General features: G+C 54.7%; 13 protein-coding genes and 1 non-coding gene across 14 annotated transcripts; 8 read left to right on the top strand and 6 right to left on the bottom strand.

The window, feature by feature from the left end:
- Positions 1-557: 557 nt before the first annotated feature.
- Positions 558-2,185, top strand: EI97DRAFT_433598 (sphingoid long chain base kinase-like protein). The gene is made up of 2 exons (XM_033798427.1): positions 558-646; positions 682-2,185. The coding sequence occupies exons 1-2, from the start codon at positions 588-590 to the stop codon at positions 1,868-1,870; spliced, it is 1,248 nt and encodes a 415-aa protein (XP_033653733.1). The 5' UTR covers positions 558-587; the 3' UTR covers positions 1,871-2,185.
- On the top strand, positions 1,954-2,278 carry EI97DRAFT_51967 (uncharacterized protein). The gene has a single exon (XM_033802873.1). It carries the CDS (start codon positions 2,036-2,038, stop codon positions 2,216-2,218), a length of 183 nt encoding a protein of 60 aa, XP_033653732.1. The 5' UTR covers positions 1,954-2,035; the 3' UTR covers positions 2,219-2,278.
- Positions 2,279-2,928: 650 nt separating this feature from the next.
- Positions 2,929-4,446, bottom strand: EI97DRAFT_442673 (uncharacterized protein; the record flags this gene model as incomplete). Its single annotated transcript, XM_033799770.1, has 3 exons — positions 2,929-3,398; positions 3,449-4,178; positions 4,426-4,446. 3 exons carry the CDS (start codon positions 4,444-4,446, stop codon positions 2,929-2,931), a joined length of 1,221 nt encoding a protein of 406 aa, XP_033653731.1.
- A 108-nt stretch (positions 4,447-4,554) lies between these two features.
- EI97DRAFT_378048 (uncharacterized protein) lies at positions 4,555-4,752 on the bottom strand (the record flags this gene model as incomplete). The annotated part of the gene is made up of 1 exon (XM_033795645.1): positions 4,555-4,752. A coding segment is annotated over one exon (198 nt), but the record flags the coding sequence as incomplete, so codon positions are not given.
- A 501-nt stretch (positions 4,753-5,253) lies between these two features.
- On the top strand, positions 5,254-7,703 carry EI97DRAFT_377749 (uncharacterized protein; the record flags this gene model as incomplete). The annotated part of the gene is made up of 3 exons (XM_033795626.1): positions 5,254-5,370; positions 5,421-5,800; positions 5,852-7,703. The coding sequence occupies 3 exons, from the start codon at positions 5,254-5,256 to the stop codon at positions 7,701-7,703; spliced, it is 2,349 nt and encodes a 782-aa protein (XP_033653729.1).
- Positions 7,704-8,443: 740 nt separating this feature from the next.
- On the top strand, positions 8,444-11,654 carry EI97DRAFT_378120 (WD repeat protein-like protein; the record flags this gene model as incomplete). The annotated part of the gene is made up of 6 exons (XM_033795647.1): positions 8,444-8,477; positions 8,571-8,649; positions 8,700-10,017; positions 10,063-10,273; positions 10,325-11,274; positions 11,334-11,654. 6 exons carry the CDS (start codon positions 8,444-8,446, stop codon positions 11,652-11,654), a joined length of 2,913 nt encoding a protein of 970 aa, XP_033653728.1.
- Positions 11,655-12,061: 407 nt separating this feature from the next.
- EI97DRAFT_433593 (mitochondrial carrier) lies at positions 12,062-13,493 on the bottom strand. Its single transcript, XM_033798426.1, has 2 exons — positions 13,372-13,493; positions 12,062-13,150 (listed from the first exon to the last, which is right to left on the bottom strand). The coding sequence occupies exons 1-2, from the start codon at positions 13,438-13,440 to the stop codon at positions 12,218-12,220; spliced, it is 1,002 nt and encodes a 333-aa protein (XP_033653727.1). The 5' UTR covers positions 13,441-13,493; the 3' UTR covers positions 12,062-12,217.
- A 110-nt stretch (positions 13,494-13,603) lies between these two features.
- On the top strand, positions 13,604-15,473 carry EI97DRAFT_433592 (WD40 repeat-like protein). The gene is made up of 2 exons (XM_033798425.1): positions 13,604-14,039; positions 14,087-15,473. Exons 1-2 carry the CDS (start codon positions 13,867-13,869, stop codon positions 15,285-15,287), a joined length of 1,374 nt encoding a protein of 457 aa, XP_033653726.1. The 5' UTR covers positions 13,604-13,866; the 3' UTR covers positions 15,288-15,473.
- A 25-nt stretch (positions 15,474-15,498) lies between these two features.
- On the bottom strand, positions 15,499-15,570 carry EI97DRAFT_t59. The gene has a single exon. It is a non-coding gene; the product is annotated as a tRNA-Met (tRNA).
- Positions 15,571-16,234: 664 nt separating this feature from the next.
- On the top strand, positions 16,235-19,901 carry EI97DRAFT_433591 (uncharacterized protein). Its single transcript, XM_033798424.1, has 3 exons — positions 16,235-17,083; positions 17,134-17,380; positions 17,428-19,901. Exons 1-3 carry the CDS (start codon positions 16,712-16,714, stop codon positions 19,665-19,667), a joined length of 2,859 nt encoding a protein of 952 aa, XP_033653725.1. The 5' UTR covers positions 16,235-16,711; the 3' UTR covers positions 19,668-19,901.
- Positions 19,902-20,250: 349 nt separating this feature from the next.
- On the bottom strand, positions 20,251-21,629 carry EI97DRAFT_419034 (uncharacterized protein; the record flags this gene model as incomplete). The annotated part of the gene is made up of 2 exons (XM_033796980.1): positions 21,100-21,629; positions 20,251-21,057 (listed from the first exon to the last, which is right to left on the bottom strand). Exons 1-2 carry the CDS (start codon positions 21,583-21,585, stop codon positions 20,251-20,253), a joined length of 1,293 nt encoding a protein of 430 aa, XP_033653724.1. The 5' UTR covers positions 21,586-21,629.
- Positions 21,630-21,873: 244 nt separating this feature from the next.
- Positions 21,874-23,600, top strand: EI97DRAFT_467412 (uncharacterized protein). Its single transcript, XM_033801603.1, has 2 exons — positions 21,874-22,020; positions 22,068-23,600. Exons 1-2 carry the CDS (start codon positions 21,991-21,993, stop codon positions 23,415-23,417), a joined length of 1,380 nt encoding a protein of 459 aa, XP_033653723.1. The 5' UTR covers positions 21,874-21,990; the 3' UTR covers positions 23,418-23,600.
- Positions 23,601-23,854: 254 nt separating this feature from the next.
- On the top strand, positions 23,855-24,970 carry EI97DRAFT_433588 (HIT-like protein). The gene is made up of 3 exons (XM_033798423.1): positions 23,855-24,290; positions 24,384-24,461; positions 24,615-24,970. Exons 1-3 carry the CDS (start codon positions 23,960-23,962, stop codon positions 24,824-24,826), a joined length of 621 nt encoding a protein of 206 aa, XP_033653722.1. The 5' UTR covers positions 23,855-23,959; the 3' UTR covers positions 24,827-24,970.
- Positions 24,691-26,026, bottom strand: EI97DRAFT_467411 (uncharacterized protein). Its single transcript, XM_033801602.1, has 2 exons — positions 25,994-26,026; positions 24,691-25,932 (listed from the first exon to the last, which is right to left on the bottom strand). Exon 2 carries the CDS (start codon positions 25,929-25,931, stop codon positions 24,963-24,965), a length of 969 nt encoding a protein of 322 aa, XP_033653721.1. The 5' UTR covers position 25,932; positions 25,994-26,026; the 3' UTR covers positions 24,691-24,962.
- Positions 26,027-26,058: the final 32 nt, after the last annotated feature.

The raw sequence follows: 26,058 nt of genomic DNA, 5'->3' as shown, positions 1-26,058 counted from the left end.
GCACACGGGCACTATTCTTCTCATCATGAATGCCACTAAGCCTGGTCGGGTTAGCCACTTTTCCCTCGGCTGGAGTTGCCCCGCCCTACCACTATCTACTTCCTTTTCTCACGTACGACAGGTGTTCCGAGCGTCCGCAGAGGAGTAGCTTTCCTATAAATCTCACCTCATATTCTCCCTTTGCACTGCACTGCATAAGCAGAGATGCAGACGCACTCGTTCAGGATTCATTTACCATGACGGGTTCTGCGCACGAAGATCCCTTTCAAGACCCTTCTTCAGACAGCGCTGGCCCGCTGCTGAAAGCCGCGCAATCCACCATCAGCGTTCCGGACAGGCTTGCTATAGGGCGAAATGCGTCGCTGACACTTGGGACTGATTCGTTGGTGGTTCTGGGTGCGTTCTTTCGAATTGAGCCTGTAGACCGAACATTAATCAAGTATAGACGAGGCACTGCAGCAGAGTCAAGGGACAGTATGCTGTGGCTTCAGCTTCCCTAGCAGTTCATATCACCCACCCATATAATCGATAATCCTCCACTAACGATACTGCAGAACCGAAGACTACACGTTCGATACCCTTCTATAATGTGCTTTGGGCCGCCCAGTCCGAAGATGGAGAAATCACGATCCAGTACGCGCATCCCGTTTCGAAAAAAGTCGTTCGTCCTGGCACCATAAGCTATCGACTTGACAAAGCCGACAGCGCAGACGTACCTGCGTGGATAGAGAAGCTGTTGTCCCGCGCATATGGATCCTCCCAACGGCAAAAGCGCATCAAAGTGCTGATCAACCCTTTCGGAGGTCAAGGCTCGGCCCTGAAGCTGTACAACACACACATTGCGCCTATTCTGGCGGCTGCTCGATGCGAGCTGGACGTAGAGAAGACACAGTACCGCGGGCATGGGGTGGAAATAGCGCAGAAGCTGGATATTGACAAGTATGACGTGGTCGCCTGCTGCTCTGGCGACGGGATACCCCACGAAGTGTGGAATGGTTTGGGCAAGAGACAGGACGCGGCTAAGGCGCTGGAGAAGATCGCGCTGGCACAACTGCCTTGCGGATCTGGCAACGCGATGAGTTTGAACCTCAACGGCACGGATAGTCCTAGTCTGGCAGCTCTGGCCGTCGTCAAGGGCCATCGCACGCCAGAGGATCTGGTGTCCGTTACTCAAGGAGACAGGCGCATGCTCTCCTTCTTGTCGCAATCAGTGGGCATCGTAGCGGAGACGGATCTGGCTACAGAACACCTCCGATGGATGGGCAGTGCGCGCTTTACTTGGGGCTTCCTCGTCCGTTTTCTTCGCAAGACAAGCTATCCCGCCGACATCGCCGTCAAGGTCGAATATGCCACCAAGGAGGAAATCCGCAACGCCTACCGGGCTGCAGCCGCAAATCCGCCTCGTACTCCGAAGAAACAACCGCTTCAAGCAGCAGATGCGGGTCTTCCCGACTTGAAATACGGCACCGTCAACGACCCCCTCCCCGACTCGTGGACCCTCGTTCCGCACGACCAACTGGGCAACTTCTACGCCGGGAAAATGGCCTACATGTCCCCCGATGCCAACTTCTTCCCGGCCGCCCTCCCCTCCGACGGCTGCCTCGATCTCATCCGCGTCCGCGCCGACATCGACCGGCGCGCTAACATAGCGTGCATGCTCGCTGTTGCGGACAACAAGTTGTTTGACCTTCCCCAGGTGGACTATCAGAAGGTTTCTGCGTATAGGATCATCCCGAAGAATCAAAAGGATGGGTATATTTCGATCGATGGGGAGAGGGTGCCGTTTGAGCCGTTTCAGGCGGAGGTACATAAGGGGTTGGGGACCGTGTTGAGTAGGAAGGGGCATTTGTTTGAGGCCAAGGGGGTGTGAGGGATCGGTGACTTGATACCAGATTAGTCTCTTGTTTTAGCTCTTGGGTTATGTAATATGAGAATTTAGGTTTCTTTCTCTTGGCTGCATTTGAGTATCTTCATATCTTCAGTCCACTTGTGTTTTCCAAAGGGGTAATAGGATGGTGGAGGGGGGTTGGTGAAGATGTACCTAGTGGGTGTTCAAGACGTTCATGTTCAGTACGCAAAACTAATTGGGGAATATGCACTGTCTATATGTGAGAAGGACGATCGTAAAGGCAATACTGTAGTTTTGGAGCTCTTAGCAAGCGGGTTCACAGTGGTTACACTTTGCTGCTTGTCTGTAAGTGCGACAGCAAACTACTAGTGGAGTGTTTATAGAGTTTACGATAGGTCGACCTATTGAATGAAAGTGTTTAGGATAAACATATTAGAACAGAGTCCCTGGAAAGGCTTTCTACCACATTCGATTCTCGTACGAGGAATCAAGCTGTAGATTTTAGAGGTGGGAGACTTACTCTTCTAACGCATATGTTAGATTACTGCTCGTAGGAAGGCGGTTACTGTAATTGTCGATTGTCTTTAGAGTATACGTAGTGCTAGGTCGATAGACAATATCACTGCTAAAGCTTCGGGCAAATATCTCCCATGCAGTAGTAATAAGCCTATAGCTATACAGAATTAGAGCCCCTTATGTCTTGTAAGTCTAATAAAGCCAAGGTACAGGTAGTTTGTATAGAAGCCGCTCTACTAACTGTATCCTCGGCAGGTAAAGAAACAGAGTCTACAGACTCTTTTTACTATGCTTCATCTTCCCGTAACAAGCGTAGACCTTTAAATAGTGGCAAGAGGAAGGATAGCGGTTTTCCTGTTACCTGAACAATTGCTGAATTTGGCGTAGAGTCTATTGTGTATTTGCCTATTGCCTTAATATTATACACCCTGCCGAAATGTCCCAATTCAGTCCCCTTAGCCCATAACCAGAGATACTTGGATTCCACCAGCCTTCTCTCTCACAACTCCTCCAGAACGCCAGATCCGACTCGCGAACCTACTCTTCGGCTTCCCCAGACCCCATCACTCCGTCACAATAAGCCCGTGGTGGCCTCGACACACCTTGCAGTCCCACTCCATCCGGATGAGGAACTTCTTGTTTCTCTCTGGGACCCACTCGTAGTCCTCCTCCGCGACCTTGAAGACGCAGACCGGGTTCCAGGCGGGAACACCGTGCCTGTTGCAGTGCAGCCTCCTCTCCCGAACGAACGTTCGGTAGACGTGATCGCCTGCGAGGACCAGATCACGATACAAGGTGTATTGGAATTCATCGAGGAGCGCGCTCGTGAATTGCCTGGATGGCTCGAAGGCACTGCGGACGGCCATTTTCTGGACCATCTTGCCGGGGATGACGAGGCGGGAGTCGGGGGGAGGTGCGGAGAGGGATTCCAGTCCCATGGGGTTCGGGGGCTGGGCGGCGGTCGTCAGTGTAGGGGATGAGGGGAGGGTTGTCTTAGGCACCTCCACCGGACGAGGATCAAAGGTACGGACTCCTGGTTCAGTGAGATTGCATTCACAACGTAGATGCTGCTATTGTACTTACCGTCGTGAGGGCCAATGCTGACGGCAATGCACCGATCAATACCGAGACTGCAGAGCTTCTTCTCTTCCAGGATATCGTCAAGCAGCTCGTCGAGCCTACGCTCACGGTCCAGGATCCACTGTTGAAGGGCCTCCCGGGTTCCAGGAAAAGATTGGGGGACCGGCTCAACGGCCTGGCGCAACCTGAACTCATGCATGCGCAGCTCGTCGACCACCCTCTTAGCCATGGCATCTGCGATCCGGGTGATGAAGGCCATAAGCTCTGCAGACAATCCAGGAACGCTGTTACCAGCGCTCGTGGGTGTCTCACTGTCATTTCTGTCATCATCCCGGGCGTAGACGTACTGCGTGACTATCGCCGGCTCAGTCGTATTAGACGGCGGGTCGACCTGCTGCGTTGTTACAGCTGGCCCGTCCGCACCAAGCAGACCGTTGACGTGCTCTGTGATTGAAGCTGGTTCAGTTGCATTCGAAGACGCGTCCACATGTTGTCCAGTAGTAGCTCCCTCGTCCGCGTCAAGCGGAGCGTCGACGTGCTCTGTAGCTGTAGCTGGCTCGCTCGCATTAGGCGGTCCGTTGATGTTCATCGAAGCTACAAGTTCGACGAGCGCAATCCGCAGCTCCTCGACATGCTGTCTAGCCTCTTCCTCGGTCGCATTAGGCAGCTCATCGTCCTGCTCGATGGCCAGAGCTGGGTCGTCGGATGGAGGGCTCGTCCTTGAACCCATGACCTGAAACCAACAAAAGAAAAGATAAGACAGGAGAATTGACGGAGGAACGCGTCGCTGTAGCTGGGCTGGCTGCGGAGGTGGGTTGTAAGGGAAAAGGAGGGAAGAAGATTGTAGCCTGGACCGCGCGAGAAGATAAACAAACAGCGTTTGCAAGGCGTCACTGGAGACGAGCAGATTGAATCCACGTGCGGAGGTAGTGAAAGTCGCGAACGAGAGTCTGCCTGCCTGGCAGTGAAAGACCACCTACGCACACGCTGAACTGTATCATGGTTGACTCCAACCCCCCGTGCAAACGCCCTCGCAGCAACGCCACGTTAAGTTACAATGCTGTCTGCACCTGTGATAATAGAGGCTTTGAGAAAATGCAGTGATATACTTAGATGTAGCGGAACATGTTGTTCCGCAAGCTCCTCTTCATAGCGACCGGCTGCCCATCCTCATATTCCACGCCTGATGCTCCCCCGTCACCTGAAAGATCTTGCATCTTTGATTCCAGCTCTTTATCTAGCTCGGCTTGGGTCTTCTTTTTCTTTGCCGGTTGTGCATCGTCTGACGGTCTCGAGGAGTTTGTCTGAAGGCCGCCGTTAGTGGAAAAACTGACCAATTTCGAACTGGACTGGACAGAGGCATACAGTTGGCTGAGGATCTGAGGGTTTTGAAGACGAAACGGGTCCACTGGATACTTGTCGTTTCTGTACAAACGAAGAGCATATCCATCTCATAGCTGGGTGTGTTGTAAAGGAGACTTGGCGTAGGAGATGCACTCGTTGGGACATGATGACAGTTGATGGATTCAAATTTGAAACAGCGTCCACGTGAAGTAGCGGAAAATTGGGGTAATAGAGATTGATAGCAGAGATTTTGTGAAATTCTATCAGGAATGGAGACCGAGCGATGCGAATAAGGAGTGATAGATGTGAACCTTCATTACGTCAGTCCATTTCGCGATTACCTAAGCGCAGATGCCAAGACGAGCGGAAGTCGTCTAGCCTAACTACCTCCGTGAACATCCACTCCACGCGACTCCACGCGGTTTCGCTTTGCCAAAGGCGCCACACCACTTTCGCAGCTCAGCATGGTTGTCACAAAGGTCGGGCAATGGTCGAACGTGGAGGACGAGGTCCTAAAGGCGGCCATCTCCAAGTATGGCCTCAACCAGTGGGCGCGATGCGCCTCCCTCCTGGCCAAGAAGGTATGCGGCTCCTAAGGCTCCGAAAGAGTTGAACTGACGTTTACTCATAGACTGCAAAACAATGCAAAGCTCGATGGAACGAATGGCTAGATCCAGCTATCAAGAAGACGGAGTGGTCCAGGGAGGATGATGAGAAGCTTCTCACCATGGCAAAACTGCTTCCGACGCAGTGGCGCACCATCGCTCCTATTGTCGGACGGACCGCTACACAATGCTTGGAGCGATATCAAAAGCTTTTGGACGAGCAGGAAGCGAGGGAGAGCGGTGAACTCGGTCTTGCTGGGCCTGCGGGCGGAGAGTCGGCCGCACCAACAGCGGAAGATGTTCGTCGTTTGCGACCCGGCGAAGTTGACGCCTATGCGGAAAGCAGGCCTGCTCGGCCGGATGCGATCGATATGGATGAGGAAGATAAGGAAATGCTGTCAGAAGCGTAAGTGTGCAAGGTGCTGCGTGGATGAGCGTCTGTATTGACTGTGAGTAGGCGTGCACGATTAGCCAATGTAAGCGGGAAGAAGGCGAAGCGGAAAGCACGAGAACGGCAGTTGGAAGAGTCCCGGAGGCTGGCTCAATTACAGAAACGCCGCGAGCTCAAGGCTGCGGGCATAAACATCCGGATCACACCAAAGAAAGGCAATCACATTGATTACAATGCGGACGTTCCTCTTGAAAAGCACGTTCCTGCGGGGTTTTTCGATACCACGGAGGAACTGGAGCGAAACGAGCGCCAGCGGGAAGCATTTGATCCACGGAAGCAACAACTCGCGAACAAGCGCAAGGCGGAAGCGCAGGCTGAGGGTGGGGATAACAAGAGGAAGAAGAATGAGAAGGGATCAGGTGGGCTTGCAGCTTCCTATGCGAAGGTCGCGCAGATGCAGAGAATCCGCGAAGCCGAACAGAGCAGCAAGCGACGCCCGCTCAATCTCCCTGCTCCACAAGTAGGAGAAGCGGAGCTAGAAGATATTGTCAAGATGGGCATGGCTGGAGAGCGGGCGATAACAGGAACGAGTAATGACAATGCAGCCACACAAGGACTGGTGGGGAGCTATACGGGCCTAGTGCAGAGTACACCAATCCGCACGCCGATGGCGCCCAAGGAGGACGATGTGATTGCAAATGAGGTTCGCAACGCGCGATTGAGAACCGAAACACAATCCGCACTGCTTGGAGGAGATAACCCGGATCTTGTTGAGGACCGGACACCGTCCACATTGCCTGGGAAGGGTCCAAGGCACCCGATTGTCACCCCGAATCCCTTGGCTACTCCTTTCCGGCAAGCCAACGGTGGAGTTGGCGCAACTCCACTGCGACAAGGCCCGGGTGCCACTCCCTTCCGGACTCCCCGTGACACGTTGCATTTGAATGAAAGCGACGGGATGCAACTTGTTGGGCAGACTCCTCGGGATATTCGACTCCGCCAGGATGCCATGAGGCGAGACGTGCGGAGCAAGCTCGCTGCGCTGCCAAAGCCCAAGGAGACGGAGTGGGAATTTGAGGAACCGGAGGAACGACCCGAGGAACAGCCCGTTGAGCTGAGCGAGGAAGATGCGGCCGAGCGTGATAGGAGGGAGAAAGAGCTCCAGGCGGCAGCGGAGCGTGCGGAGTTTTCAAGGCAGTCCCAAGTTGTCCAACGTTTTCTTCCAAGGCCATCTCTGGTGGACGTGGATGCGATGCTGAAGAGAGCATCGGGAATGTCGGATCCGATCACGAGGGAAATTGAAACCGAGATGGCACTCCTTATCGCTCACGACCTGGCCAAGTTCGGGGGTGGCAAGGTCACTGGAACTGTCAAGCCTCTCCCATCCATGAGCGACGAGGCGTTTGAGGCGGCCAGGATGGAGGTAGCGCTTGAGACGTCGACGACGAGTGAGAAGGAGAGGAAGGCATTCCATGCTGAGTTTGGCACTGCGTGGACCCAGTTGCACGGCTCGTCGAAGCTTCCCGGCCTTGATGGTTACGAGGAGGATGAGGTGGACGAGCATCAACTGATGGTGGAAGCGTTCGACAGCGTGCAAGACAAGATCGTCGAGTCGGCACAGCAGGCCAACAAGATTGAGAAGAAGCTGGCGTTGCACTTTGGGGGGTATATCAAGCGTTCCAACCTTCTTCAGCAGAAGATTCGCGATGCATTCGGTGCGTTGGAGAAGACGCGAATGGAGCTCGACACGGCGAGGACCATGCAATATTCCGAGGAGTCGGCCATCAGCAGGAGATTGGAAGGGCTCCGCGACGAGGTTGCGCTGGTCAGCCGAAGGGAGAGGGAGGCTCAGGACCTGTATCGGGCTCGGAGGGATGAGCTCGGCAGCCTCAAGGAGCCGGTCAATGGTGTACACTAACGTTGTATAAGAGCGAGTGACTGTATTCTCTTGGTATAGAATGAGCCCTTGCATTCATCTCACGGCGTTTTGGACCTTAACTAGCAAATATACCCCGAGTCTTGGATCATGCCCACGTGCTGTCTAGTAGACTACTCGAGGGCTTCCATGGTCCAGGCCCGGTGGAACTTTTGAGGGGGCTTTGTTGGTACCTGACCCCCACTGCTACTGGGCGTCCAGGACAAAGATATAATGTGGGGTCCCACATCTTCGGGCCGTCGCGTGTCGCATTCGACGCACTTGTACATGTACTGGTTTGGCAATCCAAGCGCGGCCTCAATTAGGGTGTCTCAGGGGATGACGGAGGGCAGACGCAATTAGTAGGTAAATACCAACTCGTATTTATTTCTCAACTCCTCCACCTAACCGCCATGCCCACCCCTCGCCAGCTGCTGCTGCACGTCCAACGCTCCTGGTAACGTTTCTTACTCTAGCAAGCGCCTCCCGCGGCTCGCGGCTGCTCGTCAGGGTCCAGCGCAAGGGCACTCGGGTCGTCATCTCCGCCTGCCGTGCCACTACTGGTGAAACGTTCCCAGCGTCATTATTCTCCTCCACTCAGCTTCCCCACAATCCACCGACAACAACAAACACACGGATAGCTACTTTTATTTTGCCTTAGGCTGCTTTTTTTTATTATCATCTACTTCGTTTAGCTCCCCTTCCCAATACCGCATGCTGGTCTGTATCTCGTGAGAGGTGGCATGGGGCGCAACGCGCGGAAGCGGATATCCTATGGTACATACACATACCCACTTCCGCCCTTGCTTCTCGCTGCATCTACCCGACCACCTGTGTGATACAGATGCTAACCCCACTGTCTCTCGCTAGTCCTGCCCCTTTCCAAATCTGCTGGAGGACATGGGCTCGGCGTCAATGGCTTGGCTGTTGACCCAGTAAACTCCATCCTGTGAGCATTCCGCGAATCGACCCAGAAGCTGCACGCTGACACTCAGAGAGGTACTCAGGAGGACGAGACGGTTTAGTATGCACGTGGGACCTTCATCTCGACCTGACACGCAAGAGTCACGAAGAAGGCGATCCTTTGGCCGACTCCATCGCCTCGAATTCGAAACCGCCACCTACCCAGTTCCGCCAACAAGTCCAGGCACACTCGCACTGGATCAATGACATCGTACTCGCCCAAGGCAACTCTGCGCTTGTTTCAGCATCTTCGGATATAACAGTCAAAGTCTGGCGACCGGCTGCCCAGGACGTGATCCCTCCCCAAACCATTGGTCTGCACACCGACTACGTCAAGCGCGTGGCGTCTCCGGGACACCATGAGAGTTGGATAGCTTCCGGTGGTTTGGATCACAAAATCAAGTTATGGGATCTCAATGGTGCTGGCGAAAGACTGGAGATCACTGCGGGCGACGATGAACGGTCAGCCAAGGGCTCCGTGTATGCCCTGGCAGCCACTCCCTCCATTATCGCTAGCGGCGGCCCCGAGAGCGTAGTGCGCATATGGGACCCGAGGACCGGGAAGCGAATCACCAAGTTCGTGGGGCACACCGACATTGTTCGCGACGTCCTGATCACCCGAGATGGAGATACTATCCTCACTGCGTCCTCGGATCAGACAGTCAAAGTTTGGTCAGTGGCGGCTGGCCGATGCATGTACACACTGACCATGCACAACGATAGTGTCTGGTCTTTATACTCGGAGGATCCAAGGTTATCAGTCTTCTACTCGGCAGATCGATCTGGAATAGTAGCCAAGAGCGACGTGCGCAACTGCGCCGAGATGGATGAAGGAATCTCTGTAGCCGTCTGTCAAGAACATGGAGGAGTCTTCAGGGTCGTCCATTCCGGAGGGTACCTCTGGACGGCAACACAGAGCTCCTCCATCAACAGGTGGAGCGATGTGCAGACGGCGGCCGAAATCCTGATGCCGGAATCGTACAAGCAGCATCGATCCAGTGTAGGTACTACACGATCTAAATTTCCATCACCTCCTGCAGCAAGCCCACCGCCACACAGAGACGCACCAAAGATACCCTTCAAGGCCTTGCTGCAAATGTCCAACACTGCCCCTTTCCCCTTTTTTACCTCGAACGATCCGGAATCCTCAACGTCGTACTCCGCAACGAGCGCGCGAAATCCCACCGAGTCATTGATCTCACCGGATAGCAGCATAGTGGTCCCTGTGCGAGACCTCCCGGATTTCACCATTGAGGGGCAAAATGGCCTTATCAAGCACCACCTTCTGAACGATCGGAGAAGAGTCCTTACTCTTGATACGGCTGGAGAAGTCATGATGTGGGATCTGCTACAGGTAAGCCACTCAGGATTTCAATCAACTCTGGCTAATCACAGTTAGTGCGTCCCCATTAAATCATTCGGCAAGCGGCATCTCGAAGATGTTGTCCCTGAAGTCAATACGCGAGAGAGTGTTGCTCATTGGTGCGCTGTAGACACGCGAACTGGAAGTCTGACGTGCACACTTGAGGAAAATTACTGCTTTGATGCAGAGATGTACGCAGATGAGTTGGAGCTTGATCAGAAGATAGAGTTCCGCGACGATCAGAGGAGTATGTTATTGTCAAAGTCTCGTTATAATGTCTTATGCTGACACTCTACAGTAAATCTTGGAAAGTGGATACTAAGATATCTCTTCGCCAACCTTATCGACGAGGAGATCAAGAGAGACGAGGCTTTCAGGCATTCGTTATTGACTGGAAAGAGCAGCACCGCTAACCGCAGCCATGCTCCTTTGAACATCCAGATACCTCCTCCGCCGGTGGAGGGCTGGCGAGATGCCACATCAGGGCCCACTTCATCTTCTACCATTCGTGCTAACGATCTCTCCTATCCTGTCACACCAGGAATGGCAATTGGGCTCGCCACTCCCGGTGTTCCCCCTTCCAGTTCCGGAAATGCGTCACATGTGAATGCCTTGACGCCGACTACGGAAGAAGGGGCACCATTGGAGAAGTCACAGACCCAGCAGAGCCAGCCGAATACCGGGGGCGACTACTTCTCCAGTGTCGGTGGGAGTTACAGCAATGCGACCCCTGCCGCTGGCGCTGAACTCCCATCCGAAGGAATGCCTGAAACACTTCCGCAATCGCCATCCGAAGAGATGCCCGCCACTAAGAAGGGTAAGGCCCTTTTTTCGAAGAAGTTCAACATGTCTTTCAACATGAAGAAATTCGGCTCTCCTGTTGCAGCCCCAGAAACACCGAAGCCAGCGGCAGCGGACGACAAGGCCGAGGAGAGCGACTCGACCAACAAGACCGACGAGAAGGCCTACGAAGACAGCTTCTTGGGCACCATCCAGAAGATACGGCAGATATACGAGGACCAGGTGAACATGGGTGTTACGACTCTGAACTCGCAGATTATGCCTAGTCTACCGAACGACACGCCTGTACTAAAGCCCCCAGAGTCAACGACCATACTCATCCAGGAAGACCGCCCGAATCAGGGCGGCGTGGCGGATCTCTTCGAAGGCAAAGTCGGCACTCTCGGCCTCCAAGCCGATCTCATCGAGAAGGTTGCTCCCGCCTGGCTAGCAGACGTGCTTCTCAAAGTACGTCTCCTCCACTTCCCTCCTTCTCCCCTAACCACACCCCGTACTGACCAATCCAGAACCAACTCCCCCACAAGGAGGTCGTCAAAGTCAGCTTCATACTCGAACCCTACCAAAACCTCCTGCCGAGCCTCTCATCAGACGGGTACATTCCCCTCTTTACCCCCTCAGATAGAGTCGTCCGCGACGCTAATCCCACTCCAAGCAATAACCGCCTCAATGCGAATCGCATGCTTCGCGCGAGGAAGATATTAGCATACGTGGCTGAGAGGATCGAGCCCCCGCCCGAGGAAAAGGAGGGGGAGGAGGTGTTGAAGCCGGAGGAGTATTTGGAATTGTATTGCCAGGGACAGGTATGTCGTCATGCTACATTTACATAGGATGAAATGGAAGAAAAGGGGATTGGTCGCTGACGAGAGCATAGCTCATCCCGCCTACAATGACCCTGGCGACCATCCGCGCACACGTCTGGCGCGGCGGTAGCGACGTCGTGCTTTGCTACAAAGCCAACGGCCGCAAGGAAATCCGGCATACACTGGCACCGGGGGCGGTCGCTGCACCCGGGAGTTCAGCGGTGTCGGAGAAGGCGAGTTCGGAGGCGGGGAGGAGCAGTCAGCAGAGTTCGAGGGGCATTGTCGAGGGGAAGGGGGTTGTGTAGGTGGAGGTATGATAGGGACGAGGGAGTTGGATGTGTGAGTTGGACGGAAAAGACAGTATTATTCTTATCTGCGTCCGTTTTGGGCAGCATCGTATAGACTCGTAGTGGACATACCCGTCTTCATTGAATGTCTATTCATTGACGTATTGTATGCTCGTTGGAGGTATGCTATATGCGCTGTACCAGATAACCCCTATCTTGACCTCCCACTCCCAATCGTTTTCCCCTATTCATACATTTCTTCCTGGATTCCGCCTTGGTCATATAGATCGAAGTCCCACGCCCCTAAACAACCACTCCCCCCAAAACATTGCTCACCCACTGATAACTCCCTAGAAATATCGCGCCGCCGGCACTGATCCACCCGACCCTGGGCCCCAGCCCCTTGAAGAAGGCCTGGGGCCCGCTCTCCCTCAAGATCGTCCTCAACATGGTCAACATGGCCACCCGCTCCCTCGCCAACATCATGCGCGTCTTCAGCACATCCAAAGGCGTCGTGATCCCCGCAGCCACAGCCCCGGCCAGACTGCCCAACACGCCGCCTTCGAGCCCCGAGACGTCGTGGCCCGGTCCCAAGCGGCCCGTGGAACGTAACCGCCACTGCTTGAGGCTCTCCCAGAGCGGGAACTGTATCACGGTGAAGGGCACCTCGCGCATGACGGTGATGCCCCAGCCCCTATACAACTCGCGCCATACGTGCAGGTAACCGTGGGTTCCGCGGTGCGACAGGATATGCACGAGCGCAGACAGGGACGAAGGATGCTGAATCGCCTGGGCGCGCTGCTTGACGACCTCGGTGGGGACGCGGACAGCGCAGGCGGCGATCTCGCCCGCCGACGCAGCGAGCATGTGCACGGCGGCCGCTCTGCCCTTCTCGCCCATGTCTGCGGCCCGGGTGTGCTCCGTGTACGGCTTTCCCTCGACATTGTACGCGATCCTGCCTTCTGTTATGGTGGTATCCGTCAGGGTCAGGGTCGTTGATGTAGTTGCCAGCGCGTCGGCGGCCGCCGGTGGGAGAAGAGCGCGCTTGATGGAGTCGTAGGTGATGAAGAAGAGGGCTGCGCCCGGGGCGCTGCCGATCAGGGCGGAGCCGACGCCGCGGTAGATGCCGGTGAAGCCGCCCGAGGCGGTGAAGCCGGCGGAGGATTGGAGGCGGGTTTTGAGCGTGTCGAGGGGGAAGAGGGAGAGGTCGACGGTTGTGCCTGCGAGGCCGCCGGCCTGGGAGTCTTAGTGGATTGATAGAGTATGGGTGAAGGGGTATACGCGAATGAGAAAAGAGAGAGAGAGGAGGTAGAAGAGATGGCCTAAGAAGGAGAATGGGGAAGCATTTCTTTCCATCTCTTCTCCATTCCCCAGTCATTTCGCTCTCATCTCTCTTTATTGCGGACTTATACGAAAGAGACAGAAGAGGAGGAAACGGAGAAGAACAAACCACATACAATCAGCGACCTCAAGTACGGACTCTCAACCCACGCTCGTCCATCCTGCAGCTCCCTTCCAGCCAGCATGCCTATGTCGTCGCGGTCGTGGGGAATGAGCGTTCATGGCCAGCGTCATTTCGGCGGGCAAAATGGCCCAGAGGGAGCTTGGAAGTGGAGCTTTTGAAGGGGGCCTGTGCGTCGGAGATCTATCGACAAGGGTGGGGGGAGATCGCGCTAGTGACGGACATGGGACTGGTCGGAGCTGGAACTTGAGCTTCAGTTGAGTCGAGAGAGATGAAGACTACCGAGACACGATGTGAGAAGCTGGAGGGCAGATTCCTGGATTGTTACCTTCTGGAATTGGTTATACCTTGGTGCTGAGAGGGGATGGGCGTTTCGTTGAAGCTGCTTGCCAGTACCAGCATCGAGTCGGAGGGTCAGGAGCTACAGTCGGATGGGGGAAGGCAGAATGTCGAGCGCGGGGACGGCGGAGGTAGTATTTTGGTGAGATTGATGGAAGTAGAGGAGTTGAATGGTTCCGCACAGACAGAGCCGTCCTCGGCGGAACTACCGAGCACCCTCGAAGCCAGCAGTTCCAGCTCAGACAATAGGGAGAGCTCCCCGGAGACAACTTCGACATTGGATGAAGCCGTCCGGCATGTGAGCAGCATTCAAGAAGTACAACTGTGAGTATCCTTCTTTTTCTCTTCCGATACAGTCTAACCGCTTCCAGATCGCCAGATGGAACCACAATCTTCACCACCTCCTACTCGCGCACCTTCTCCGCCTACGTTATAGACGCCGACATCCTCTCCACTCGGGAACCCCGCCCCCTCACTCCCTATGCCTCCTTCTCATCACTTGATCCCATCTGGGCGTTTGCCGCGCACCCCTCCTTCTCCCTCGAAGATCCCAGCACCACCCTCGTCCTGGTTAGCAGACCAAACTCGTACATAAAGCTGCACAATGCGCTCTGGGACGTCTCCAATAAATCGAATCCTGGCAATGCACCTAGTACAACTCCCACGCCAATCGACATCTCTACCCCAATCGCAAACTACAGACTGGTCAACCACCTCCGCGAAGAGGTCCTCGCGCCCTCGAGTCTCATCTTCAACAACAGTGGCACACACTTCCTAGCCGGCCACAAAGACACAATCTCCGTCTTCGACACGACACATACCTATGAACCCGTTCTCACCATCCGCACGTCCCCCCAAGCGCACAACGCACTCCGTCTAAACGGCGCTGCAGGCTACAAAGGCGTCGTCACCAGCTTAGCCATAGAACCTACATCAGGCATGCTCGCAGCAGGCACGCGAGCGCGGGCAGTAGGTCTGCACGACGCCGAGGGAAGCGGAGAGCAGATCACGCATCTCGTCTTGCCGACGTCGACCTCCTCTGGTCAACTGAGATGGGGAGACCCTAGAGCGGAGGGACCGAGGCCTGGTGCGGGCGTTACGCAGCTGAAGTGGAGTCCCTGCGGTAAATATCTGTATATCGCAGAACGCATGAGCGATCACTTGTTCATCTACGATGTGCGCAATTTCTCCTACTGTCTCGGGTATTGCGTGGGTCGACAGGCCTTCAGTAATCAGAAGATGGGATTCGATGTTTGGGGTCGTGGCGAGGGAGGCCTAGAAGTCTGGGCTGGGGGGACAGATGGCAGGATGCGTATCTGGGAGAATGCGCATTTTCAGGAGGGCGAGGTGAGGCCGGTCGAGGTATTGGAGACGGGCATGGGGTCGCTGGCTGGTACGCTTGTGCATCGGACGGGCAGCATAGCGATTGCGGCGAGTGGGCACCAGGAGATAGGCGTTGGGGAGAGGAGAGAGATGGTCGGGTGTGGAGGTGTGAGACCCAGATTCAAGGAGAGGGGATGTTTGAGTATTTTTGGCTCGGGAGCGGCTGAGGAGACTGAAGGAGAGCCCTGATCGATTTCCATGTACATACATTGCGCCATTATGGACGGGGAACCAATTCAGTCGTACAACAATGCCAGAAAAGGAGAGCGGCTCGATGAGGAGCAACGGTGCAAGTTTGATGAGCTGTCCAGTAAATGCAGGGCATAGCGCTGTATTCCATAACCCTTCAACGTGTGCGGAAGGGCAGAAAAAAGGGCAAAAAGTAAAAAGAAAAAAAGATTAGCTGAAAACGGTTTCGATCCGTTGTCCTCCGGGTTATGAGCCCGGCGCGCTTCCGCTGCGCCATTCAGCTTTGGGTATTTGAGATGAAAATTATTTTGCTTTAACAATTGATATATGCAAATACAAAACAAAATTTTGTGAACACGTAGGAAAGTTGATTGTTCTCATTTTCTTTGAGGATATGGCGACGTCAAAGGTCCTCTGTGAGTCACCATACTACTTGTAGAAGCGGGGAGTGGGGAGAGGAAGTGTGGGGCTCTGTGGGCCTTTTGGACGTGGGGGCAGGAGGAAGAGAGGAGGCTCCAGAGAAACCTGAATGCGATGAACAATATCCGTATTTTGGGGAATAGCCAGGAACTCTCTTAACAGAAACAAAATCAGGAATATATAATCAAGATTGGATTTATGCTCCTCTGCCTCATATGAAACTCGGTGCTATTGGATAATTAATTCATGGAGTTAGGTTGCTTAACTCTCAGGTTCACGGCTTTGCGTATGGCCGTCTCTATGGCTGGCAGTTAGCTAATCGATCGGTCACTCAACTCATATATGGGCAATGCAATCGCAGTTCAATTGAACATTCTTCACGCCATCCCTCCTGCTAGATAGCATACATACCGACTGCGGTATCCTCAATGGTACTGTGGTGACATGGTACCCCTGCTGCAGCTCCTCGCTTGCCGCCTGGGGTATGAACATCATTCGCTGTGCTCACTGCTGCTTCAAACAAACAACGATCTTTGATCGCACCCAACCTTCACCTTCACAGGTACAGCTAACTATAAAAGAGCTATGTCTGCCCGGCAACATTCACGACTATTCCGAATCTATGCCACTCGCTACTTATTCTAGCCGCCGGCTGTCACCGGTCTCCTCGTTCAACCTACCTTAACCTCTCCCGGTTCAAGCTACCCTGGGGCAACATCTATTTCCAAGTCCTTCACGTGTGCGTCGAACACATCGATCTATAATACTTGATCTCCTCATTCCCTTCGGCCATGGACGATTCGGCCTACACAATGGATGTGGACGACCTCTTTGGGGACTCCGAGCAGGTAACCTTGCCCACCATGCCTGTCCCTGCAGCCAAAGGACTTGCACGCAGGCTGGATGACCTCAGGACAATCGGGTGCTGCCAGTAAGTCGGCCCAATCGACATTCGAACACAAAGAGGGATGCTTGGGCACCACAATGGAGATTTATCGTCGTATATGGTGCTAATCCTGAGCAGAAAGATTGCCTGGTCCAACACCGGATGTGTGGCATCTATCTCCCCTGACGGATATGCAGTCTACCTCAGAGTCTTCTTACGAGATCCTTTGACCAGGGCGTGGAGTTTGGGGAATGAGACTCAACTCGATTTCAACAATGAGACGGGCACCTTCCAGTTTGTGCACCTATCATGGAGCCGCCTGGGGAACGACTTGGTGGTCGTGGACACGGCTGGCCGCGTCTTTCTCTTTACCTGCCAGATGGTTTTAGGACGCATGGTGCCGACGCGAGTTGAAACAACCCAATCCGAGTCGGAGCTGGATGTAGTGGTTGGGATGCATTGGCTTTCCATAATTCCATATGAGAAGAAGGTGCGTGTCAAAGTGCCCCGTCTTGAGTGTATCCGACTCATGTCATATAGAACCAGATTGTCTGGTCGGCTTCAAGGGAGAATGGGTCCTGGTCTTTTAAAACCGCTAGTCATGTGTTCAATGATGCTCACCACCCTCTCGAAACCAAAGCTTCCTTGATATATCTGAGGAGGTTCGGCGACCTGCGGTTGCGGTATCAACAAGCTGATTCGTCGTGGCATGAAGTCTCCCATCAGACGATGGTAGTGTTATCCGTAAGAGACGCATTCAGCCATGCCGCATTTGCGTCAAATGGAGGTAAGATCTGCACTCTGTACACTCACCGGACCTGACTGATGTTCCAGACAACACGCTTCTACTCGCAGCATACGACATCACTGGGCGACTTCATCTTTACCGCATTGAAGTGAATTGGAACGTGTCTCCATCAAAGTCTGGACAACCCAGCAGGAGTGTCGAAAAGCCCGAACTGTTAGTCAGTAAATTGGCCACGCAGGAGCAGTGTCTTCCAGTGAGCGTACCAATTGTGGGTGACAGCAACCACGGAGGGCCCTCGTATAAGCTCCGGATTCCAGCTCAGCTTACGCATTTGCATTTTCTTCCTACATCGCCCGACCAGGGCGACGGTACGGTACCTACCATTCAGGCCATCTTCTCCACAGCCCCAAATACTCTGTCCTTGGATCAGACGCAGCCCTCTCCCGCTCCTTACAGTATTCTGGTCAGATGGGAGGTCCACCGCTCCCTGGAAAACCCAGTCGACCCGATCTGGGACATCGTCACATCAAAGAAAAAGAACGTCAGCGATGTGCCAGCCGTAGAAGTCTTCAAACTCAAAAGATTACCAGATACTGCCCTTCATAACACAGTTATATCATTCTCCCCACTCTGGTATAGTATGACCCTCGCCTACTGCTATGCTGATGGCACCATTGAACTCCGGAAGAGATCCACTATGGATGTCTTACTGCCAAATTACAGTACGGATACCGTAACCTCACTTTCCCAGGCGGGTTTCACGTTTCCCACTGGTGAATCGTCAATCCATGTGGCGCTGTCTCCAAACCACTGCATCGCAGCTTGCATGCAACAGGACGGAAACATCAAGCTCCGGTTAGCCGAATACGCATATGGATCCTTATCTTCAGATGAAGAAGACGAAAAGCACTCTGCCGCTCTTGCAGCAATTGCTCTACAATTCGCTTCGGCAGCAAATCAATACTTCTCCAACGATGACCTCTTCGCCGTCTTGGGTCCACTGACCGAACGACGGAAGGACACGTTCATACAGCTGATCTCTCAAGCCGTTCATCTGAACCTTGACTGTAGCTCCGAGGAGCCCGGTAACAACCAAGCTTTGGTGCTGTTGGGACGCTCCCCTCACTTTGTCAAAGTCTTGTCTGCGGCTCACATCCTTGGCTTCCGGGACACCATTGACCGCACCTTCAACAGCAAGATAGCCTGGATCGTTCTGAACATCAAATATGTAACTCAGATTCTCACTACAATCACTCGCCTCGCATCGCAAGATAAGAATATGCTCCGCCCCGAACTCGTCCCCCACCTCGTCGGCCTCATCCGCTGGTTCGGTAGCTTCATGTGTTATGTGCTCGACGCCCTCGTCGAATTCGGACTCGACTTTCGAAAATCTCCCCCGGACTCCCTGGACCGCTCCACCCTAGAAGCAAAATTCATCGAGAAAAGCAACCCCGCCGTACTCCTCCTCCTCTCCTCCTTCCCCCGCACCATGATGAAACATTGTACACATGCATACAACTGGGTTCTTCAGTCTTCCTTACGCATCGCCAACTCGTCGGCCGGAATAGAAATCAAGGATATCTATCTGCCGCTCCAGGAGGCGTTGAGCGATCTCCCGTTCGACTGGCGCATCTTCGACAGCGTCATCAACGAAGCCACAGCCGCGACTCGCCAATGCTACCGCTCATCCAACACACCCGACTCGGCGCGCAACGCCATCGAGAGGGACTTGCTGTCCGGGCGACTCCCCGACGTGCTCTTCCCGGCGGCAAAACGCCTCGTCACGGATTACCTGTGGAATGACGAGCAGCCGAATGGGTGTTTGGCGGACAAGTTCGACATGACGACGGCGTATTTTGCGGATACGCGGTGGTTGGGCTTTCAGGACAGCGCGTGGGGGAGGGAGTGGCACGCGAAGCATGTGGTCGATGTGTGCCAGAAGGTGGTTATTCGGGGCTTTTCGGCCAAGTTCCATCAGGATTTGCTGTTATCGACGTCGAGGCGGGGCAGGAGCGATGGGAGTGGTGGTGGTGGTGGTGGTGCGGCGGCCGGTGGAGCTGGAAGTGGAGCTGGAGCGTCTGGGAGTGCGGCGAATGGAGCCGAGGAGAAGAAGGTTGCGCCGAAGGATAGCCTGAGGAGGTGTACGAGGTGTGCGGCGTATATGGAGGATGTGCTGGTTGGGCGTCGCGGGTACAGTGCGCAGCATGTCGGGTGGCTGGCGGGGATTGGGAAACATTGTATTTGCGGGAATGCGTGGACTTTGGTGGAGAATCCGTTGGTGGAGAGTAGTCAGGCCGGGGTCAGGACGGGTACAGCGACATTGTAGCGTGGTGGACAAGGAAATGATGAAGTTTGGAGTGCGGAGAATCAATTGAGAAATGCGACTGGGGTTGTGGGAAGATAGATGAGCCATGCCGAGAATTGTCGAGAATGAGTCCATGACCATCTGCCAATCATATAACAGTCTCCTCAAGACACTCCTACACTGTTCCGTCCATTGAGGGATTCGATGATTAGCTAGTCATAGGCCTATTTCGGTAGTGTTTGGGGTCTGCCGAGTAATATCAGACGGTTTAGTAGATTAGTGTTTGGGACTGCTTGTCAGGGAGGTTGAGTATAATGCTATGGAGTGCATTGGTGTACTGATACGACCAAGAGTACTTGCCACCTGTGCGATTCATGAAGTGACATGGGTGGCATTTTGCGTGCACGAGCGAACGTGAAATACGATTGTTCGAAGATGAACGGAAGAGAGGCCTGGAACTGGGGTAATGCGTACATATCCCATAGAAAATGATATATATCACATGTGCTACAAGACTCAGCACGCTCTCTTTGCAATAGATAGCAACCACTCCCAACATCAGACAAAACCCGCTCTTCCAATCCCTTCTCACCCAACCACGCCCCTAATCCACCATGGGCGGATTCATACCAGGCATCAAATCCGGCTTATCCAACCACATCTTCCTCAAAAAGCACCACTGCCTCAACCCCTCCCAATCCTCGCCCTCCTCATCCCCCCACTTCCACGTCTCCTTGAACCCCCACGCACAAGCAATCTTATCCAACGCGCCGCGCTCATCCTCCCTCATCCACCGCTGCAACAGCGGCGTCCCCGGCTGCCAAACCACGCGCTCAAAATGGTCATTCCACGTCGTCAAGGCGACGTAGCCGAGCGTGCCCGTGCCGCCAAAGTAGACCATGAAGCCCGCGAACGAGTACCACTTGAAGAGCGTCGGGCTCACGTAGCCAGAGTAGATGGACCATTCCGACGCGATGAAGTACGCCAGGAATGGCAGCGTGGAGGCGATCGCCGCCGGCGGCGCGAACTTTGTGAGCCATTTGTACGTTTTCCACGCCGGGGCGCAGTACGTGTGGTCCACGACCGTGAGGGCGAGGACCATGTCTTTTGCGTCGATGGCGGCGTCGAGGGCCTTTTCGGCGGTCTCCTTGGGGACGGCGGCCTTGTAGCTTTTTGGGGATTGCTTTTTGAATTGCGGGGGTTTGGAGCCGGCGATGGGGATGGGTTTGTTGGCGTAGAGGTAGAGGGCTTCTGGGATTTGGCGGGGGGCGCCGAGCAGGCGTTGGAGGTCGACGTATTTGGAGAGGACGGTTCGGGAGAGGAAGACCTTTTCGTCTCTTATGAGGTCGAGGGCGAGTTCGGAGAGGTAGGCTGGAGAGGGGAGGCCATCACTCTTGGATGCTCCGGCTTTCTTCTTGTTGGAGGGCTTGACACTGGACGGTTTCGGAGGGACGGCTGCTTGTTGTTCTTCAGTGTCCTCAGCGGCGATGGACAGTACGGAGGCTGCCGAGCTCTGGCGGAGGTTCAGCTTTGCGCCGCGTGGTTGGCCTGCGCGGGCGGCGATGGCCATTCTGGCAATGGTTTCGAGCTCGGACAAGGCAAGCAGGATGATTGCTTCATCCTGCACTCGAGGTGTGTTGTGGATGGCGTCGATGTGATCCTCTACACGCTTCAGCCTTGCGGCCAGACTGAGATCGCTCGACTCCGGTCTCTCAATCTCTGGTTCCACCTCTTGAACTTTATGGACAGCTGAAAATCCCCTGGCAGGTGTCGCCGCGAATGCGCCATGCTGCCGCGTCAATGGTCGCCGTATTGAGGGGATCTTGAGACTGGATGTCGTGAGAAAAGCTCGGCGGTATGCTGGCTGTTGGAGGAGATGATCGCAGAATTGGCAAATGGGCCGTGAAGGCGCCCGCAGAGGCCGTATTGCGGGCTTCATCGTCTCTGGAGGGCCGCCGAGCGGATCGTGTGGAGGAGGTGCTGCCGCCCTGGTCGTGACGAGAAGGGTCGCTCACTCGTCAGTGGGCTGTGAACGCCAAGATGCGCCGACTTGGTTGACGCAGCGGCAGCAGCTCGTACTCCACCATTCCTTCGCCTTGCACTCCCGCGGCCAGAGCACCTGTCAGGCAGCGAAGTATCTTATAAGAGCCTGGTCATTCCTTGACAGAATCGAGAGGAAAAACCCCACTGATTCCGAGCCTGCAATAACCTTCAACACCATGCCTGGCCCGCCTCCACCGCCGCCCATGCCGCCTATGGGCAGAGGCGCTGGGGGTCCTCCTCCTCCGCCGCCGATGATGGGAAAAGCACCAGGAGGAAAGCCGCCGGGAGGAGCAGGGAGAGTATGTTAAGCCCTTGGAGTCAATCCCACCGAAGAACAGCCCTGTCTATCATGGTCGAACCCAGGCTAACACCCCTCAGGGTGCTCTACTGTCAGATATCAACAAGGGGACAAGGTTAAAGAAGGTCACACAGATCAATGATCGTTCCGCTCCGCAGATAGGAAAGGTGTCAGACGGACCAAGTGGCCCACCGATAGGAGGCGCTCCGCCCGTCCCCATACCTGGCATGGGAAAGGCACCAGCACCTCCCACAGGTCTCGCTCCGCCTGTGCCTGGAAGAGCGAGGAGCAATAGCGATACGGGAGACTCGGGTACGGCGTTGGGTGGAGCACCACAACTAGGAGGGCTATTCGCAGGCGGAATGCCTAAGCTGCGCAAGTCTGGCGGAGTGAACACGGGCGCGGACAGCAACTCACCATACCTCTCGGATCCGGAGACTTCACGGAACGCTTCACCGAAACCGCCACGAGGGGCAGCGCCAAAGCCACCTGGAGCAGCTCCCCCAACACCTCCAGTTCCTGGTGTTCGTCCGCCTAACCCTGCCATTTCCGCCTTGCAAGCAAACCTCCGACCCTCGTCGATGCTCTCGACGAAGTCAGCACCAGAGATAAGCTCAAAGCCAAAACCACCACCGCCAATAGGGAAGAAACCTCCCATTCCTCCACCGTCTTCTCGAAAGGTCTCTGGAATTGCGCCATCATCTCCGGCTCGGCCCCCTCCTGTGCCCGGTTCCGTACCTTCAGCACCTCCTCCTCCCCCTCCAACCTCCACAGCACCACCTCCGCCTCCTCCCGCTTCAATACCGTCAGCTCCGCCACCTCCTCCGCCATCTGCTGCTCCTCGACCACCCCCAGGCCGCTCGCCAGCTCCTCCGCCACCCCCACCACCGGCCAAAGCACAACAGGATGACGGGGAGTACGACCCATACCGATACTCGAATGGCCCACCAAAACCACCGGCAGCACCAGCGCCACCGCCTCCAAAAGCCCCCAATGCCCTCACCCCGTCCATTGCCGAACAAGCCGCCCGAAACGCCTTTGGCCGCTCAACGCCTTCGGCGCCTCCCCCTCCTCCCCCGGCATCACCGCCGCCCTCAGCACCGAGCCTTCCACCTGGCGCTCCACCACCTCCTCCGTCTGCGCCTCCTGCTCCGGCACCGGCCCGCACACAGTCCCAACCACCAATACGCTCGATGTTAGATCCCAGCGCCTACACTTTGACGAATGGAGGCTCGAAGAGCGGACCGACGAGCCCTGGCCTTGCCCCCAGCACTGGAGGGAAAAGCAGGATTGTCCCCATCCATGATCTTCGGTGGAGGTTCCAGGACGAATCGCAACTCCCCAGACCAAGAGAATTTACCGGAGGTCCGAAGAGGTATAGGGCAGGGAGGGGAAGTAGTGTGCCATTGGATTTGAGCGCTTATGAGTAGAGCGTTGTTCTTGTGCAATAACACTTTGAGAAAACCTGGTCCTGTTGCGGAAGGATGTTTAGCATGATTCCAAGGCGAGCGGCGTCTATTTGGTTCAGGGAGGCTTGACGGGCGTAGGAGCGGTTTGGGATGATGTAGATGCGCTCTGCAACAAGTTGAGAATAGATCAACCATATTCCTGTGTGTTGCACTGTTTGGCAGACGTTCTGCTAAGCCACGGCCACGTCAGTATTGCTGTGTTCGTCTTCCTCTGTTTCGGCTCACTCTACTCTCTGCACAGTGGAGAATCGCTTCTATGTCCACGCATGTTTGATAGTGCACGTATTGCTCGGAGACGCGCCCATCTCAACCTTGGAAACGCGCCAGATCTGGACCTCGGCTCGTGATTCCCCAGTGCAATCGCCCTAACCGCATCTGTTGTTACCCCAAATCCATATCAACTTCCCCATACCTTTCTCAAAACCTACCTGCACAGCATTGCAACGCAAACCAAGGGACGTGAAACGAGGACTCTCCAAGATTTGAAAGAAAGAAAGAGAACAATGCCCTCCGAACTGGACCTCCACTATCCCCCAGACTCGTGCCCCTTCTGCAATATCGCCTCCGCCTTCCCTTCACCATCCTTCCAATCTAGATCTCGAGCGTCTACTTCCTCAAGTTCTTCAAGAGTAGAGTCGTTGATAGATTGCGTGCCGAGTGACGCGGCATCAAACCATGAAAAGACCACTCCAAGCAGTTTCATCATCCTGGCGAGTCAAGATGTGATTGCTTTTCTGGATATCTTGCCCATGACGCGGGGGCATGTGCTTGTTGCTACGAGGAATCATAGGGTTAAGGTGGAGGATATGAGGGGTGAGGAGGGGAGGGAGATGGGTTAGTTTTGCTCTTTCCTTCTCGTTTATATTTCTGAGGTGTTGGTGTTAGTGTTTGACGATAAGGTACAGGCTAATCTGGAATTGTGAATAGGCTTTTGGTTACCTGTCCTTGCGAGAGTCGTGAGTAGAGTCAGCGGCTCGACGGATTATAATATCGTGCAAAATAATGGTACGTTTAATCTTTCCTTGCTACCCTGTTCGTCATAACCGGTAAACTGCACGCCTATCACTCCTATCATTTCTCCCCCTCTTCTGCAATGGTGTTGTCAATCTAGCCCGTCTTTCTATACCTTCATGAATTTCCATTCTCATGAACCTCTAGGAGCAAGAGCAGCACAGGTGGTGCCTCACGTACACTTCCACATCATACCCCGACCGGAAACAATGCCTCAGATCAAGAACAAGAGCTGGACGATGTTCGGCCGGGGCCAGAGAGACGACTTAGACGACGAAGAAGGCGCAAGCCTAGCCGCAGAAATGAGACGAGTGCTACGAGAAGAGCTGCAGAAAATGGAAAGCGCCCCGAAACTGTGAACAGTACGCAGAAGACGGGGGACTGATGCGAAAGCTCGTTATATTCCAAAGATGGCTTCCAAGACACCAATGCAATGTACAAGTAGACATACATAATCCCTCAGTATCTGTACAGCCAACCCGTAGATATCTCGGTTTATTCCCCCTTCTTGTCGCCCTTCTCCTTGTCCTCCATGTCCATTCTCCTGCTCTCCACGGTGAAATAGAGACTCCGGCTTGCGCCTTCCAGTGCACTGGCAAGGCTGCCTCCAATGCCTTGCAGCATATGCACCAATTGTGCGCGGAGCCCGTCAATGCCGCCCTCGATACTGCCAACCCATTTCGTGCCCTCCATATCAAACACCTTGCCTTCAACCCGCGCACCCAAAAGCATGAGCTTTTGCAATCCGCCCTGGACCTCCAGGCTGTGGTAGTCGGGGTTCACTTTCCGCTTTGGAGCTGGGAATTCGGGAGACGGAGAGAGAATGGACAGCACGGCTTTCAGATGCTGAGGGGACACAGTCGGGAAGGATACCACGGCCAATGGTCCAGAGAGTAGTGGCTCCAGTCCCGATTTCAACTTCCTGTTCGATGCGATCTCGTGCGCGCGCCGCGATACACCGTGTGTGAAGCGCTCCTCTTCCTTCTCCGCCTGCTCCGCAATAGTACCCTTGACAGGGTCGAAGAATTCAACGACGCGCAGCGCGGAAGCGAAGATGCCCGTCTGAATGACCTGGAGCCTAATGTTGTCCGCGAGACTGGGCTGTCCGTTCTGCGCCAACTCGGCGTCTACTTTCCTCAGCGCAGCCGTGAGTTCGCGCCGTATGCTCATCCATTCTACCGCTAGGATGTTGTTGTGTTGGAAGAGGAGGATTAGGGGAGAGGAGCGGAGGAGCGATTGGTACTGCCGATGTAATTGCGTTTTGCGGGTCTCTGGCGGCTTGTGCGAGGGTGGTTGCGTCGGAGGGTACCGTTGAATCTGGGGAACAAATTGGTTTGTTTGATTTATCGGAGGGGCGGGGGTGGTTGCAGTTGCTAGGGAGGCATAACTGCGGGTGATGGGGGTCGGAGGTTGGGATTTCCGGACGCGCAGGGCGCGGGGACAGAGACGTATTCGTGGCGGCATGCTTTGGCAGGATGATAATCAGTCAATGTCAATTGGAGCCATCCTGGACGCGGAATACTCACGCAATTGTGGTGATGGGCTGGTTTACATTGTCGGGATGAGGTTGCTCGAAATATTTATTTCCGAG

Source organism: Westerdykella ornata, assembly GCF_010094085.1.
Source record: "Westerdykella ornata strain CBS 379.55 unplaced genomic scaffold EI97scaffold_11, whole genome shotgun sequence".
Taxonomy (NCBI): domain Eukaryota; kingdom Fungi; phylum Ascomycota; class Dothideomycetes; order Pleosporales; family Sporormiaceae; genus Westerdykella; species Westerdykella ornata.
The sequence above is the reverse complement of the archived record's forward strand: the minus strand, read 5'-3'. Positions and strand labels throughout refer to the sequence as shown.